Source organism: Calonectris borealis, chromosome 1 (assembly GCF_964195595.1).
Source record: "Calonectris borealis chromosome 1, bCalBor7.hap1.2, whole genome shotgun sequence".
NCBI classification, from domain to species: domain Eukaryota; kingdom Metazoa; phylum Chordata; class Aves; order Procellariiformes; family Procellariidae; genus Calonectris; species Calonectris borealis.
In genome coordinates, this window is record NC_134312.1 from 50937976 (window position 1) to 50953186 (window position 15211).

The 15211-nt window shown below is 42.9% G+C and overlaps 1 protein-coding gene across 2 annotated transcripts in view; it reads left to right on the plus strand.

Moving 5' to 3' along the window:
* The window catches only part of CRADD (CARD and death domain containing adaptor protein), an 83696-nt gene extending 70440 nt beyond the window's left edge, over positions 1-13256 (plus strand). For both annotated transcript variants that reach the window (XM_075151098.1, XM_075151108.1), the window contains exon 3: positions 11131-13256. In XM_075151098.1, coding sequence (XP_075007199.1) covers positions 11131-11426 — 296 coding nt within the window. In that variant the 3' untranslated portion in view covers positions 11427-13256. The remainder of the gene's footprint in view (positions 1-11130) is intronic.
* The last annotated feature ends 1955 nt before the right edge of the window (positions 13257-15211 follow it).

The window sequence follows — 15211 nt, forward strand, 5'->3', positions numbered from 1 at the left end:
TTTGGACAGTATCGATCTGTCAAACCAGCCATGAGATTCCAAATTGGTTTCTTTCAGATCTTAAAGTGACTTGGCACTTGAGAGGGCTGGGTGCGATGCTAAGCCTCCCCTAGTCTGGAAATTTAGAGAAGCAGATGATGCCACCTGCAGCTCTCCTTCCAGACGCCTATGGAAAGCCCTGCCTTCTCACTCAGGCTGTTGAATCGCCTGCGCGGCAAGCCAGGCGTAGCGACCGGCTGTAGCTGAGCAGTGTATTTTAGTACCAGTACCTGTTTTTTCCCATGGATTTTGAAATGTCGAAAAGTCTACTAAAGTTCATAAGCCTTTAAGGCAAGAAAAGGAGGGAAAAAAGAAAGCAAGAAGGGTCTAAGTCCATGTTGCTTATGGCATTTTGTGAAGCCTCTTACACCTGCACAAGATGTCTGTAAAGAGACACTAAATTAACCTGCTGCATCTTGTTTACTTGCTTTGCACGGGTATAAATGATTAAATAAAATGCCAGGCAGCGGAGGATTCAGCATAATGATTGCACTGTTTTAGCTTGCTCTGCATGGCTTGTTCTATTAATATATGTTTGTGGTCAGGAAGGAACGCAGTCTCACTTTGCTAAAATCTGAAACTCGGTAAAGCATAATATGTGCAGTATTAATTTTGGTTTGACACCTGCCAGGCAAAGATCCGCACCAGCCAAAGGCATTCTTCTCAACCGAGCTCCATCTGTTGCGCAGATCTTCAGTTCTGATATTTCTAACTGCTCGAGCCAAAGCAAAAAGAAGAGCCAACTTGAAGAAAAATATCTCTAGGAGGAATGAACAGTTTTATCAAGGCTAAATATAATGGCTTGTTGTCATACTTGGTTTAAGTCCTGTAAGGGAAACATGTACAATTAGTTGTGTTGTATAAGAAAACAGTCCTTCATACTGGCAGTATGATTTTTGTTGTTGTGAAAGGAACATGGATAGCTAAAGTCCAAGCACATGATTTTATTGTTGCAATGCCGCAGCCTTTAGAAAGATTTCTCAGTAGGAAAATTGCTAGTAAAAAATTTACTCACTTACTGTACTCGGCAGATAAAAAGCCCAAGGAGTCTGCCGTGATTCTTGCACGCAAAGGAGCAGCAGGATTAACACTTGCCTCAGCTCTTTGAAAGACAGCTCAGGCTATTCGAAATAAGCATTCAAGTAGCATTTGTCGAAAGAAGTTAACTGCCAATCCCCTGACAAAATTTGCATGATGTTTGTCACCTAGCTGACAAAATAATCATTAATTGCTCCAGTTGTCTTGAGTTGTTTTGCACTTAGAGTGGGTGAATTACTGTGTTGGAGCTGCCCTGCCCACCCGGGTAAACATTTGCCTCCTATGAAACCATGAGGTCTACTGCAAATATGAATGTGCGTTATGATTATCATGACTTCGTACAACCATCCGCTGATTGTTAATTATTATTTGTGATAGCGTGGAGAAGAAACTTGACTGAGGGAAATGATGGCTCTGTGTGCTTCAGACCAATAATTAATGGTTGAAAGTGCCGTGAGTATTATCAGACTCCATTGAATTCACTAAGAACTGCAGAGCATTCAAAAGTATATAGAAATCCACTGGCATACTTCAGAATTTGATTTTTTCTGCATTATTTCTAGAATTGACTCTTGGTGTGACTGCTGGCATGTAAACCGGAGACTCTCGTCTCTGCTCTGTCAGGCTATCATGTAGCTTTGTGCTGTCTAACAACGAGTTGCACCTGGCTTCCAAAAAATGGTCATACGTCTTCTTTCCATATAACTTTTCAAGTCATATTGGTTCATTTGGAAAAAAATCTTTGGCCAAGGTCTCAATGCTCGGTATCTGTATTTGAGCAGTTCTTCCAAATAATTCCTAAAAGCTCAGGTGTTCCTCAGAACCTCCCAACTGAGTAGATATTTCTTTTTTCCTTAGTGTAATGCTGCATGCTGAACCTGTTTGTGCATTCATACCAAAGGTATCACTGCAAGGATGCCATCGTTAGCTGTGGCTTCAGTGCTGATTCATACAGCTTATTTACGTATAACAACATAGAAATTCATAGGAAATACCAAGCAAATTTTACTTCCACTTCGGTGTCTACAGCAGCATCAAATGCTGCTAAAAATAAAAAAGTATAAAACCACAGAATGATTTAGTCCAGTCCTGTCTGTAATGCTTAGGTAATCCTTCTTGAAAAGAGAGCAAATATATGTTGTGTTTGTGTTTTCTTTGCATAGATATTCTTTTCCTTGCATGCATCTGTAGTCGCCGTTTTATTTATGACATTAATTATTTGATTTCATGGTATGCAACAGCAGAGAAATACGAGGTAGGGTTGTAATTCATTTTTTGCGTGAGAAACAGAATAACATCCACATATTAACTGCTGAAACTTCCTCCCTGCTCTTCCCAATAAAAAGCAAATGAACAAGTGAAAACCCAACCCCTTTCAACTCCTTAAACCCAGGGATTGCTCCCTATGGCTTGAAAAGGGTGAAAACTTAAGACAGCATGAATTTATTTAGGGACTTCTCTGTCAATCTGTTTAACATGGATTAATACTGAAGGCCATCAGTATAGCAGAGATCTGTGGAGGCACAAAACCTGTAAGACAGATTAAAAAAAAGTTCAGGAAAACTGCGTAGCTACTGGAACTGAATAGTGGGAAAACAATTGAAAACTTTTGTCATGAAATCTGAATGTTTATGTTGCAGGTTTTAGCAGTCTACTGCCACATCTGCAGCTACTAGGCAGTCATTAGCAAGTGATAAAGAATATACAAATTAGCTGCTGGTATTGAGCCAAAATAGAAGCATCTGCGTTCTTGAATTGCCTGTAGAGTTACAAAATTTTATGCTGTCTTTTTTTCCTACCCTAATACTCAAAATGTACTTAATGCCACAAAGCATGATGCTTTAGAGCTTACACAGGAGAAGAGATTGCCAACGAATGAAGATATATGTACTTTTTAATTACAGCAGTAATGCTGAGTCCCAGCAAGCTTTTGGCAGGAAGGAGCTGAATTTGGTACCATGGGTGGATTCTGCTTCACTTGAGGGAGACCGTTTAAAGTTGCCATAGATTTATGTCAGGATCATGGTCACAATTTATTCTGCAAGTTAGCTGTCATAGTATTAGATTCCAATCTATTTAAAATAAGACAGAGAACTTCCTGTCTTTTAATACAAGTCTTAAAAAAACAGCACAATGTGGAAGAATGCAGCCAGTCTTAAAAATTTATTTCATATTTACTTTCATTTCAATTAGTGCCTTTCACAATTTAATTACAAGACATGGAAATGTAAATTACCATGACAGAAGTACACTTACGAGTAGGTGTTTTATGATCACTAATTGACAGAGGTTAGTTTTATTCATACACGTTCTGTACAGTAATGACAGTTTGCATTCATCAGATCAGAAATTATCAAGATACAGAAACTTCACAATCCTGCATTTATGAAGTGTAACTGCGGCGTATACTCAGACAAACATAAAATTTTCTGTCAATTTTCTGTAACGTAGTCAGCTGAAAAAAATGTGCCGCTTTCTAAACCCTTATTTTAGGTGTTTTTCTTTTAATGTGCTTATGGTACAGATTCCATTCTGTAGTTTAGTCTGAGCGTTTAACTGACCAAGATTTGATTTTGATTACATTAGAGAAGATATTTATTCTGGATTTATACAGGAAGGTTAACTGGGCCTGTTGTTCCTATAAAGGCGCAGGTTTTCCATCACGGGGATTTCCCCGTGCTGGGTCAGCTCTATGGGAGGAAGAAGAGGGAGTTCCCAAGCAGAGATCAGAGATGAGCACATGCTTGGCAGTCATCGTTAAATGGTGTCCTCTGATAGCCTCAAATGGGATAAAGGAGGTGCGCATCTCTTTGGTAGTAAGCAGAAGCCTCCAGAGGAGGCAACCAGCAGAGATAAGTCTTCCACCTTGCAACTACCCATGTAACTCACCACTCGCATTCGGCAGAAGAGACAGAGAAACAGCTGCGCACGTCCTAAAAGCAGAAGAGGGCTATACATCTTCTCCAAGTTATTTTAATATTCTTCTGTATGTTATTTTCATCTGAGTGTATTAACTTTATATATGGAAGGATACCTATAATGGGGTCAGCTGTCTTGCTTCAAATAGTACAGGATTTGGTTCAATTTTTTCTCGCTCCTTGGTCAAACACTTTTTGAAACCCGCTGACACCAGGAGGCGAACCATAGTGGTTTTGAATGGACTTTGGATGGGCTGCGTGATCTGTGCTGTTTGCAGATGTGTAGAAAAGATATGCATATGGTGATATATAGAAGAGAAATATTTTTCCATGTTCCCTGGAGCATGATTATTTGGAGCTGTTGCAAAACACTAGTGTTCCCTTCCCAGCCTTTGCATCAGTCTGGTGTTTAATTAGCAACAACAACATCAAGGAAAAGAACAACACCCAAATTATATAGTAGGGGTTGGTTTCTGGATAGTCTGTTCTACTTTTTTCACTGATCAGTGATTTGAGCTTGTTTCTTGTGTTTAAACAGGTCCTGAATCAGACCCTTCTAAAGTTCACAGCAACCTTATAATGCTTCATGATCATTTTTAACTTGCACAGGAGGGAGTAAGCGCTGCATTCTCCATGCAGGCCTGCCAAGTGTCGTATATTTAGCGTGATACTTTCCCATCTGGCGCTCCAGTCATTCATTGCCGCAGGTTGGCTTAGAGCTCATGAATTTGGATGTGCTGTAGGAAGAGGGCAGGCATTTGCCTGCAGTTCCGCCTGTTAGGACAGGGTTGGGAGAGAACAGCTGAACAAGAAAGCAGAAGAGCAGCTGTACAAATGGAGGCTCACTGTCACCTCCCATTCCCTTTTCTAACAAATTCAGCCAAGCCACCCCCTGCAGTTATCCAGCACCTTCTGTTTATTCCCCCCTTCTCATCAGGACCACCACCATCATCTGCCCTTTGACTTCAGTGATCTACAGCACCCATGGGATCCCTCAAAACGCTTACTCTCTGCTTTCCTTTCATCCAGCATCTCTGGCGGCTCAAGGGGGGCTGCAGCTCTCAGAAGTCTCCGATCCCTCCATTAGTGGGAGCGTTACACACTTGCCTTCCAATTCAGGTTCTGCAACCCCACCTCACTTATCTTGAAAGCCTGTCCCAACCTGATCTGCCAAGTGTTGTTCTGCTTCGTGCCCCACTTCTACCGTTGTGCTCAGGCCAAGGGGATTTCACTTTAAAGCAAATATACCTGGTTATGTGCAAGTTGTTTGCTATTGTGACATTCAGTCATTAAATAATTTCTGGAACATAATACAGCTGCCAAGACACACAGCACACAGTCTGGCAACCATGACCATGCCCGTTCAGTACCCGCTGCTGGGTCTGTGGTTCAGGCTAGTGGAACAAGTGCACTGCGCTCCGAGGAGGCTGGAGTGAAGCAGAGCCTGGCACTAGGTTCTTTATTATATACGTTTCCCTTTAGCTGAAGTGCCCCAAATGTCGCTGGCTGCTGGCACGTTAGCCACGATGGTTCTATGGAGCTTCAAAGAGATAATTTCCTATAGTAACCAAGGCGGTGCGCTCCTCCACTGTGGGCCGTTGCGTGTGTGCGTGTACCTGTAGTAGCTTCTGAACCTGTTGGCCAACTTCAAGAAGCCTGCCTAATTGCTGTTGTGGAGAGGAGCAATTTTATGAGTGCCTTGAGAATCAGTAAGCAGCTGGAGGAGAGAAGTCCTGAAGCACGAATCAGCTGTAGGACTTGCACCTGGGAAAAACAAGGCTTCTTTGGTTTGCTGCTTGTGGAACTGCTTGATCTAACTTTAGCACTTCTTGGGGAAGAACTGTACTCCAGATGCCAGGAAAGATGATTAAAGAGGACTCTGAAATGCTTGCTTTGAACTTTTCAGAAATTATGAGCAGGATCTGGTGAGAGGGTCAAGTGAACAACAGTTAGTGACTTGAGTCCAGATCACTGAAGGACTCTGTACACCTATCAGTAGGAGATGCTGAGGCCAGATGCATGCCTAAGCAATTACTCCTTTTTACAGTCCCATTCCAGCTACGCAGGATCTGAAGCCCAGATCACCTACTTGTTTCTGATGAGATTATATAAAAATTAGAGCATTTGCCTAGCATTATTTCTGCCAAAAACACTTGCATTCAATTTTGCTCTGTGTCAGCATACCCCTTGCTTCCCAGGAGAGTTTTCTCTCCACCAGGCTCCGTTCTGGAGGCTGGGAAGCATTCTTGACCCTTCCCAGGGAAACCTTTATAGTTTTTGCTGGAATGATTTATCAGGAGAAAGGGAAGCATTCTTGACCCTTCCCAGGGAAATCTTTATAGTTTTTGCTGGAATGATTTATCAGGAGAAAGGAAATGAAGAGGCGCATGACTGTGCGCCTCAGCATTAGGATGTGCAGCTCAGAGAGATCTGGATTCCCATCTCCTCTTCTAGGGCTGCTTCTGTCTTTTTATCCAATGAGCATGTGTATGGTCATTTAAATGGATAAAATACAGAGGCAGCGCTGGAAGCAGAGATCAGTCCCCAGAACATCCTTTCCCAAGGGACAGATTTATTAGATAGTTATTAGATAAGAGGTGGGCCATTGTATCCCTGGCTCCCCAACTGTCTCCTGAACTGCCTGTGGAGTTGTCCTTGCAGGATTAGGCAGCAACTGATTGAGGTACATCATTTCCATCAAAGTCTCTTCTACACAGCAAAGAGCAAAAGCCAAAAAGTTGGTTTTGTCTTCCATCATGTAAAAGGTATTGACTGCATAAGGGAGAAGGCTCCCTGAAACTCCAACAGATGCTTTTGGTCGTGCACAGAGAAGTCATACTTAATGGAGAAGGGTCCTTTAGACAAAACTGTAAGGCACTTCGGGCTGCCAGCAGTTCTGAAGAATCAGCTGGGTACTGTGCAGATCACCCAAAAATGCCTCAGCACTTTTCACTGCTGTGTCCTGTGTTGGAGCCAAGCTCGCGTGCTGCGTTGGAGCAGCCTAGAGAGCAGGAGGTCAGTTTCATCTTGATAAAGATTTCCCCATGGCACAAGACAGCCTAAGAGATGATCTCAGCTTTTTTCATCACCTAGAGATGGTGATGACAAAGCAAAAGCAAAAAAAAAGTCTTTAAGTCATTCAAAGCCCATTTTCACTGGACTTTATCTTGCATCCTCCCACTCGTGCCAAGCGGGACAGAGCTGGGGTGAGTTTATTTTCCATCCCCCAGATTGTTGCAACATCTTCTTGGAGTCTCCTACTTAAAGCTGGAGAGGTCCTGAAGAAAAAGAAACGCAAAAGTGGTGACCGGCTGCCTTTGCCCCATATATAGCTTCGGTATCTGGGTTACTCTGTTTTGTCTGGTACGTCTCTGTGATACTGTCTATTTATATCCAGTTCTGTTTCCTGTCCACACTCACCAGCACCGTCCAATCTCCCGGTCTGTGCAGTGGTCTGGAAGCACACATGTACACACAGGCCAGAAGTTGTCAACATCGCCTGTTTTTTTAACCGGGACAGCTAGGATAAAGGCTTAGGGTGGATGAGCTTCCTTGACCAGTGAGAGCTGGAGACGGGGAGAAGCGCATTCCCTCATGCTGCAACTTCAAATAGAAGAAGCTGCGGGTCTTTCTCTGGGTTGGTTTCAGCTCCAAAACCAGGGTGGAGAGTGTCCTCCCCACCTCCAGCCCAGAGAAAGGGGATTTTCATGGTCCCAAGCGCCACGCCAGCGAGCTGGCCGGCAGTCCCAGGAGAGCAGCTCCGCGCCAGGCTGGCTCGCTCCCCAGCACAAAGCCGTCGGCTCTCCGTTCCTCAGGGTCTTAGTGGCTTCAGCATGAGCAGCAAGACTTCAGCCTCTCAATCTCCGCAGCGCGCAGCCCTGGCACGTTGCGGCGTAGACCATGTCCGCAGCTGAACACGGTGTTTCACTCGGTGTGCTCGCTGGAGGTGACAGCACCGCAAATCGCCTTCTCCAGGGAAACCCTCGACACCCTGCGGCAGTGCTCCAAGCCCTTCTTCTTCCCGTTTTTAACAGTGCGGTCCTCATTTTGCTAAGCTGAAGCATATATCTAACATAAGAACGTACACCTCCACATCGGATCCACCTAAAGCAAGAAGAGCTTCACATTTTTTGCAAAATTGAGGTCCCAGTATCTTAAATGTACCTTTCAAATGCAACTGCAGAATCTGCATAATTGAAACTTTTGCTCTAATCTTGTTACCTCCCTCAGGCAGTTCCTGAAAAATGGAGATTATAAGTGAGGGTCTGTAGCAAACATAACTAAAAAAAGGCATCTTTAATGTTTTTGCAATGTGTTCAAAGCAGCTTGGGTGCTGAGCACAGAAAACTCATTTCCCTTTTACCTGAAATGCCATTATGTTTATTAAATTAAGAGTGGCATTAATCCTAGAACATATCCAAATCTTTTTGTGATTTTGCATTTGTCATAACTAAAAGGTCTCACTAAATATTTCTCTATACCTCTAAATAATACTGCCCGTCATGTAATACTTGTCTCAGATTTTCCTCAGTGACTTTGTATCATAGCTGGAAAAGAGCTATCACAGAAAATAAAATGGGACTAAAATAACAGTCCTTTGTATTAAATTTAACATTTGGCTTCTGTCCCAGAATTTTCCACATCCATATTAGAATCAGATGGTAGTGTAAGATGAAAAGATTTCCTGGATGGATTTTATTCTTATTCTTATTAAAGGGCTGAGAACAGGCTGAAGGCAAGATACTTGTTGTAGTAAAAAAATCTGCCTAATATCAAAGGCTGGATGGACAAGCTGACATGTATTATTGTTAGGCCTCCCTGCTTGATCGCATTTCAGTATCATAAATCATTCTGCTAGTGAACATGAAGTATAAGAATTCCAGCGTGAGAGCAAAAAGCCCAGGCTGGCAGGTAGCACTCCTTTGGGCATGCTGCTTTATGCTTGGTAGCTGACCATAAGCCAATGCAAGGGTTTAATGTCAAAAAGTAGTGTTGGTGACAGAACAGTGTAGCTATAATTATTTAAAATTTTAGTTATTCTCAAATATTTGCATTCATGAAAGACAATCCCTCGTCCTGACTTACCTGTGGAGTTGGTATCACGTGTGATGTGACAGCATAGGGCAGTATTGCTCAGCCTTCTTCAGGGGCCGTGCATCCTCTGCCCTGTCCCCGAACCAGCCACTTGCCCCGCGTTCCTTTGGCAATCTGGAGACAGAAAGATCAAAGGGACTTAAATACTCTTCAGAAAGCAATTTTCCCTTTACTCAAAGCAGCTTTGTATAGTACTTATGTATGACTGGGCTTAAATTGTACAAACGTTTGCAGGCTCTGGGTATTCTATGCAAAAACAATTACTTTTGATAAAATGAAGGAGTGGTGCTTTCTAGTGCTGCTGTTCTGCTGTAGTGGAGACCGCGAGCATGATATTGGAGCTATAAATTAGATTTTGCAAAGCGGCTCTTCTGTAGGAAGTCGGCTACTTCAGACTGACAGGCTATAATTAGCATTTTCTTGGGGATATTTTTGCTCTGTTTTGACGCAGTATCTTCAGCAACAAAAGTAGAGCAGCAATTGCAGGCTGCATTGACCCTTCATTTCAGCTTGTAATCGCAAAGGGTATCGAAGAGCAAATATGCTTTATAGATACCTTATGCTGCTTTTCTAAATGCACTTTTTTAAAGCAATTGCTATGCGGTTTGAATTTACAGGCAGAGAATAGTTTCACCAGCACTGGTGTTTACAGCATCAATGTCAACATCTGAGCTTATACCCAGCTTTTACAGTCAGTGGAGAGAAATGTGCACGTTTAGAGCAGTAATTCATCTGATCTATTTTAAACATTGTCTTTCCAGTGAGTTGGATTGTATTCTAGAAGAGCCTATTTCTTTCCTTAGTGATAATTAATCCTAGGATAATTAGTTCAGGGGCTATCTGTAGTTAGGTGAGATGGATCCCATACAGCATGTTTCTGTATAGCACTGTATTCTCACTGTGCTATTAACACTGTTTGTATAAATGCCTTTTTTTTTTTTTTTCAAATGATCAGATTACCATAGAGAATACACAAAGAGATCACTTGTGTTTGTAAGAAATACTTGGTTCAGCCTCTAAGAGATTTTTACTGCTGATTATTACAGCTGCCTTAATGCTTCCTGTGAAAGCTGTTTTGGTAGTTGCATTGATCCTGTCCTCCGTGACTCAGGTACCAGTTGGATGCTAAACATCTCCTCGGATGAAGGGTGCGTGCTGGGGCGTGTTGGGTACTTGGGCAATACTAAGGGACACGGGGCAGAGATTTCTGAGAGAACACGGGACTTCCTTGCGCTCTCCTGAAAACAGCTTCAAAGAGGTCAGATGAATGGGGCTGTAGCACGTACATGCCTGTTTTCAGGAGTGTTACTACAATGGGAATGAGGGATAAGGAAGCATGATTTGTACTGGGGAACAGTGTTGATGTCCTGTTCATTTGGGTTCACCTGAACCATGCTTATGTGTTCATTCAAATAGAAGAAAAGCCCCCAGAGCGGGTCTCCTCAAGATGAGTTTGCCATATATGACAGGGCACAGAGGGGTAAGTAGCATCTTAGGAGGCAGAAGAATTTCCTGTGAACAGCCCTCGGCAAAAAAAATAGACTAATACCTAGTAACTGAGGAATCAAAGTTATTTCTGAAGTGTATAAACAGAGTCACAGAATAGGAGTAATAAGGTATTATTGGTCCCATATTTGTCATTTGTCACGGTATCATACTGGTGCAAACAGATTGATTTTCGGAGGGTGATGGCTGCTGGAAATGCATTCCTTGAAAACCTTACTTGTTCACTACCCCAAAATCTATAATTACTTTTAGAAGTTTTGGCTTTGGAGTAGAATTCTGATATCTGGACTATTGACACTCAAAACCTCAAGGCTCCCTAGTGTGGTCCACTGAGCATTAGTTTTCCTCTAATTCATCTTCTGGCTGATTAGTAATTAATTTTTCTAGGTGAGCGTGTATTCTGTTTCTTTAATTAATTAATTCTTTCACCTCAGCTTTGCTTATTCCCTCCTTTGTCAAGGTCTTACATTAATATTTGCAGCATGGCCTAGTGACATGTGTATGCATTTTCTTTTCTTGTTTTCTTTTTTTACAGATGTAACTGAAATTGCACCATGTATTTTGAAGACTTCACCAACAGATCAGCAGCTGAACAAGCTCGCGAGGAGACTGGGACCCGAATGGGAGCATATAGTTCTGTGCTTGGGTTTGTCCCATACTGACATCTATCGATGTAAAGTCAATCACCCTCACAACCTGCAGTCACAGATCGTAGCTGCGTTTGTCCTGTGGAGACAGCGTTTAGGGAAAAAAGCAACAATCCAAAGTCTGCAAGCCAGTCTGATGGCAGAAGAAGTGGATCCTTCTGTGATACTGTATATGCTTGAGTGAAGCCTTGCTATTGTTTGGGAGCTTTCAAGTACTTCGTTAAATTAAATAAAGAGGATTCACCGAAATGTATGTTGAAGATCTGACGCCTCAAACTGGAAAAAAATGGGGTTGGGAACTGTGGTTTTATTAAGCTTAAACATTCCAGTTTTCTGTGGCATCTTGTGACTTGTAATTCTTTTCATGCCAGATTAATTTTTAGCAGGCATTAAAAATGGATCACTCTTTCCTGGTCGCTTTTGTACTATTCTAGTGGGGATATAGGAGGCCCTGCAGTGAGTTCAGCAAGGTTCCTGGTTTCATTGCGGGAGCAACACTTGGTTTAACCTATTTTCTGGACTATGTAGGAGCCTTTTTTACTGTTGTTCCATGCTAGTTCCCTGATATCCCAGCAAGAAATGAGAATAATCACTGTTACTAATTTAACGATTTTACAACAGTTATTGCAGGTGGCTAATTTCACATTTATAAAGTTTTAGCACATACAGTTTCTTGCTAGGGTAGATGGCTGCCACCCTAGTCTGCCTTTGAAACTGGCCCTAAGTGGAAGTAACAGGAACCCAGTGAGTGCCTGTGAGAGTTTCTCCCATTGTTATTTAATGGGTGTAGGTTTCTGCAAGGAGACGGGCACCGTACGCGTACGCCATCTCTTAGCATAGCATGGGTGGGGAGTTCTCAGAGAAGACACGCAGTTGAAAAGTGACCAGAAGATAGGCAGGAACAGGCAAACAGAGCAAGAAGGGGCCTAAAAAATGAGACAACTTCTAAGTTGTCCGTGTTTGCTTCTGCTAATAAACTGGGAGGCAACCTGGTGCCTGCTGAGTCTTTGTACTGTGCTCTGGATCCAGGCAATCTTGTTTCAGAGAAGTTTTACTCTTAGGTCAAGTGTCCGTAGGCACCTTTCTCTGACCACCACATGCCCAACAGGGTACTGAAGTTTTCAGGTCCTTTCTGGTCAAGATGAACTCCCCACCGCTCTCCTTCCAACTTGGGCCATCCACCAGGCTCCTTTGCTTTCTACCAGCTTTTCTGCACCTAATGGGGGCAGCTTCAACACTCCTGTCCCCAGTTCTTTGCCAGCTGTAATTGTACCACCATCCAGAAGAACGGTAAAGCTTGGGCTTTTCTCCTCCTTCCCCCCTGTCAAGGAGACTTTGTTCCCGCTGGAAGAAACCACTGAGGTTTTTGCTGACCAGGTAAGTGGGGATCAGTCCACAGGGTCTGTATCCAAAGGCAATGGAGGTGACCAGCTGCCCTCTGAGGCCTGATGATAAGAGACAGAATACGTTTTAATTCTCCCTGAGCAGTTTGCTGTACAGTAAACAAGGAACAAAGTTTGGATGCCGGGTTTCCATGTCTATTTATGAGCAAGTTACGGTAGACTGTTTCATCTACAAAGTCATTGCCAAGTAACTTCCCATCCTACAACATCTGCCCTGTATAATTTAACAGCTTAACAGCCTTGTCTGAAGTCTTTATTGGGGCAAGAATGAACTTTACTGCCTTTTTTCCTTTTTTTTTTTTAATTCTTCCTATACCCAGATTTTGGAATACATCTGGGAAATTAGGAAAGACAAAGGTATTTTAAGGAAATCCTGTCTGCCTTGATTTTCAGAAGTGTGGAAACAGAAAACATATCCTGGCAGGATCAGCTCCTGCAGGTCCCAAAGCAATCTGATGGTATTTTGGTTTTAATCTTCTGTATACGGTTCTGACCTTCAGTAAATCGTGATCCTGTTATACCTCACTCAGATCTTAACTAATCATATCCTATTACGGCTACTTACAGAGTTCAAGCCTATCAACAAATCCCAAATAAACAACGTAAATCAATTTATGCCTTGGGATTTATTTATTTTTCTGTTTCATGATGCTTTAATGCCAGCATATTCTTTTTTTGGTTGAAAACCATCCTAGAGCAGGTGTACAGACATTTGGCAAATTCCTAGGAGCTCAGCCCAGCGGAGGGAGTGTGATGAGGACTCTGAAGCAATTCTGCCGATGAGATGGTCTGCGTGGTAGGGAAGAGGGGCAAAGCAGTGTCCCTGGCAGCCATTTGGAGGAACAAAAGCTGGAGATGGGGAGCAGGAAAAACTACTGAAAACATGACTTAGAGGAAGAAGCTGGCTCCTGGCGACATAAATGCAAGTACCTTATCTTGTTCTGAGCCAGCATGGACCAAGTCTTAGCACAGACTGGTCTCCAAGGGGGTCATCCCCACTTAACCCAGCATGAGCGCAGTGCTCCGGGAAGGCAACCAGTCGGGGCAATAAAGCGGTGTAATGGGCACACTCACGGGGCCCTGGTACCTTCTTCTTTGGGTCAACTTTGCATTTCATGTTCTTCATTTGTAAGACCAATGTCAGGTTATCTGTAACTAATATATTTAGAGTCTTTTTAACGGTTAAGAAAACAGCCTGGAGTAGGTATGAAGTGTCATGCCAAAGAAGCCTTCCTTACAAGGCAGGTATCCTTCTGCATATCTACTATGGGCCGCTGGAAACCTGATGAGTGAGTATCATATCAGGTAATTTCTCCATTTAAAGTGGTCTTTAGGTGGGCTAAATTCTGCATCCCAGCAGTGGTACTGAAATTACAGGAGCTACGGCTAGACAAGGAATTTAAAACCTGGCCTCTTGTATTGTAGAACAAAGCACTTAATTCATAATTTGTAGTTACTTTCACATTCCCAGGCCCTAAATCAATGCTGTAATACTTGAGTTGCAAATATTGAAGGGAGAGGTTTACTTATTTTATGAGATTGTTTCCATTGCTGTTATTTTTAAATTCATGGAAATGTTCCTATTAGAATCTTCAGTATTATTCAAGCTTGTTTTTGCACCACACAAATGCAGGGACACATTTAACTTGACAGTAGTATTCCTTTAACCCAGTGGATTTTTCCATCCACTTAAAAATATTTTTCTTCTGTATGTAATGCTTTATTTTGCACAAGGATGCAATTAAGACAATTTAATTCTTCACATATATAGCAAGGCCTCTTATTCTCTCTTAGGACAGCCAAAAGGTCTTAAAATGTTTATTCGTCTCTGGCTAATTTGGGAGCAAATGTTATTTATTTAAATCTCACTCGTAGACAAGCCTGCAACTTGAGTATTGTTCACGAGTGAGGCAACTCCGTGAGCGAATTTCCCCATCTCTCCCTTCGCCTCAGCTCCCTTGCGCCACCAGTTTGGGTGACGACAGGGGGCTTGCGCAGGGGCTCCTGTCCTCCCTGCCCGCCGTGCCCCCAGGACTGGTGGATGGGGCAGGCTGACGGCCAGGGGCAGCCCCCAGCAAGGATTCGTCCCTCTTCCACTGCTCATCGCTTGCAGCGAGGCGCGTGGCCACTCCAGGCTTCGGGCTAGCACATGGGCTCAGGGGCAAAGGTTAGCCAGCAGCAACTGCTCTCTGATGTGTTTGGGTTTCTTAACCGATGTTGAAAAAGCCTTTCTAGTGAAAATGGTATTATCACTATCTATCTACTTATTTGTGGCAGTGTTTAGGAGCCCTGAGAGAGGAAAGCGTAAAGGTGGCCCCCGCTGGACCTTCCACTGAAATGGATGGCTTAACTTCTAGTCCTTGGAAAAAGCAGTCATTGATTTTCTTCCTTGTTCTATAAAGGAGACTTTGAGATCCCATTTAACTCTCCTAAGTGGTTAGGCTTTATAAAAGCTATTTTATACTCTGCAAGTACAGGTGGACTCTTAGCATAGTAATAGGTATGGTCTAAGAGCACTACTTCCCACCTGTATAAAGCAGCATGGATGATCACAAAGGAGGGATCT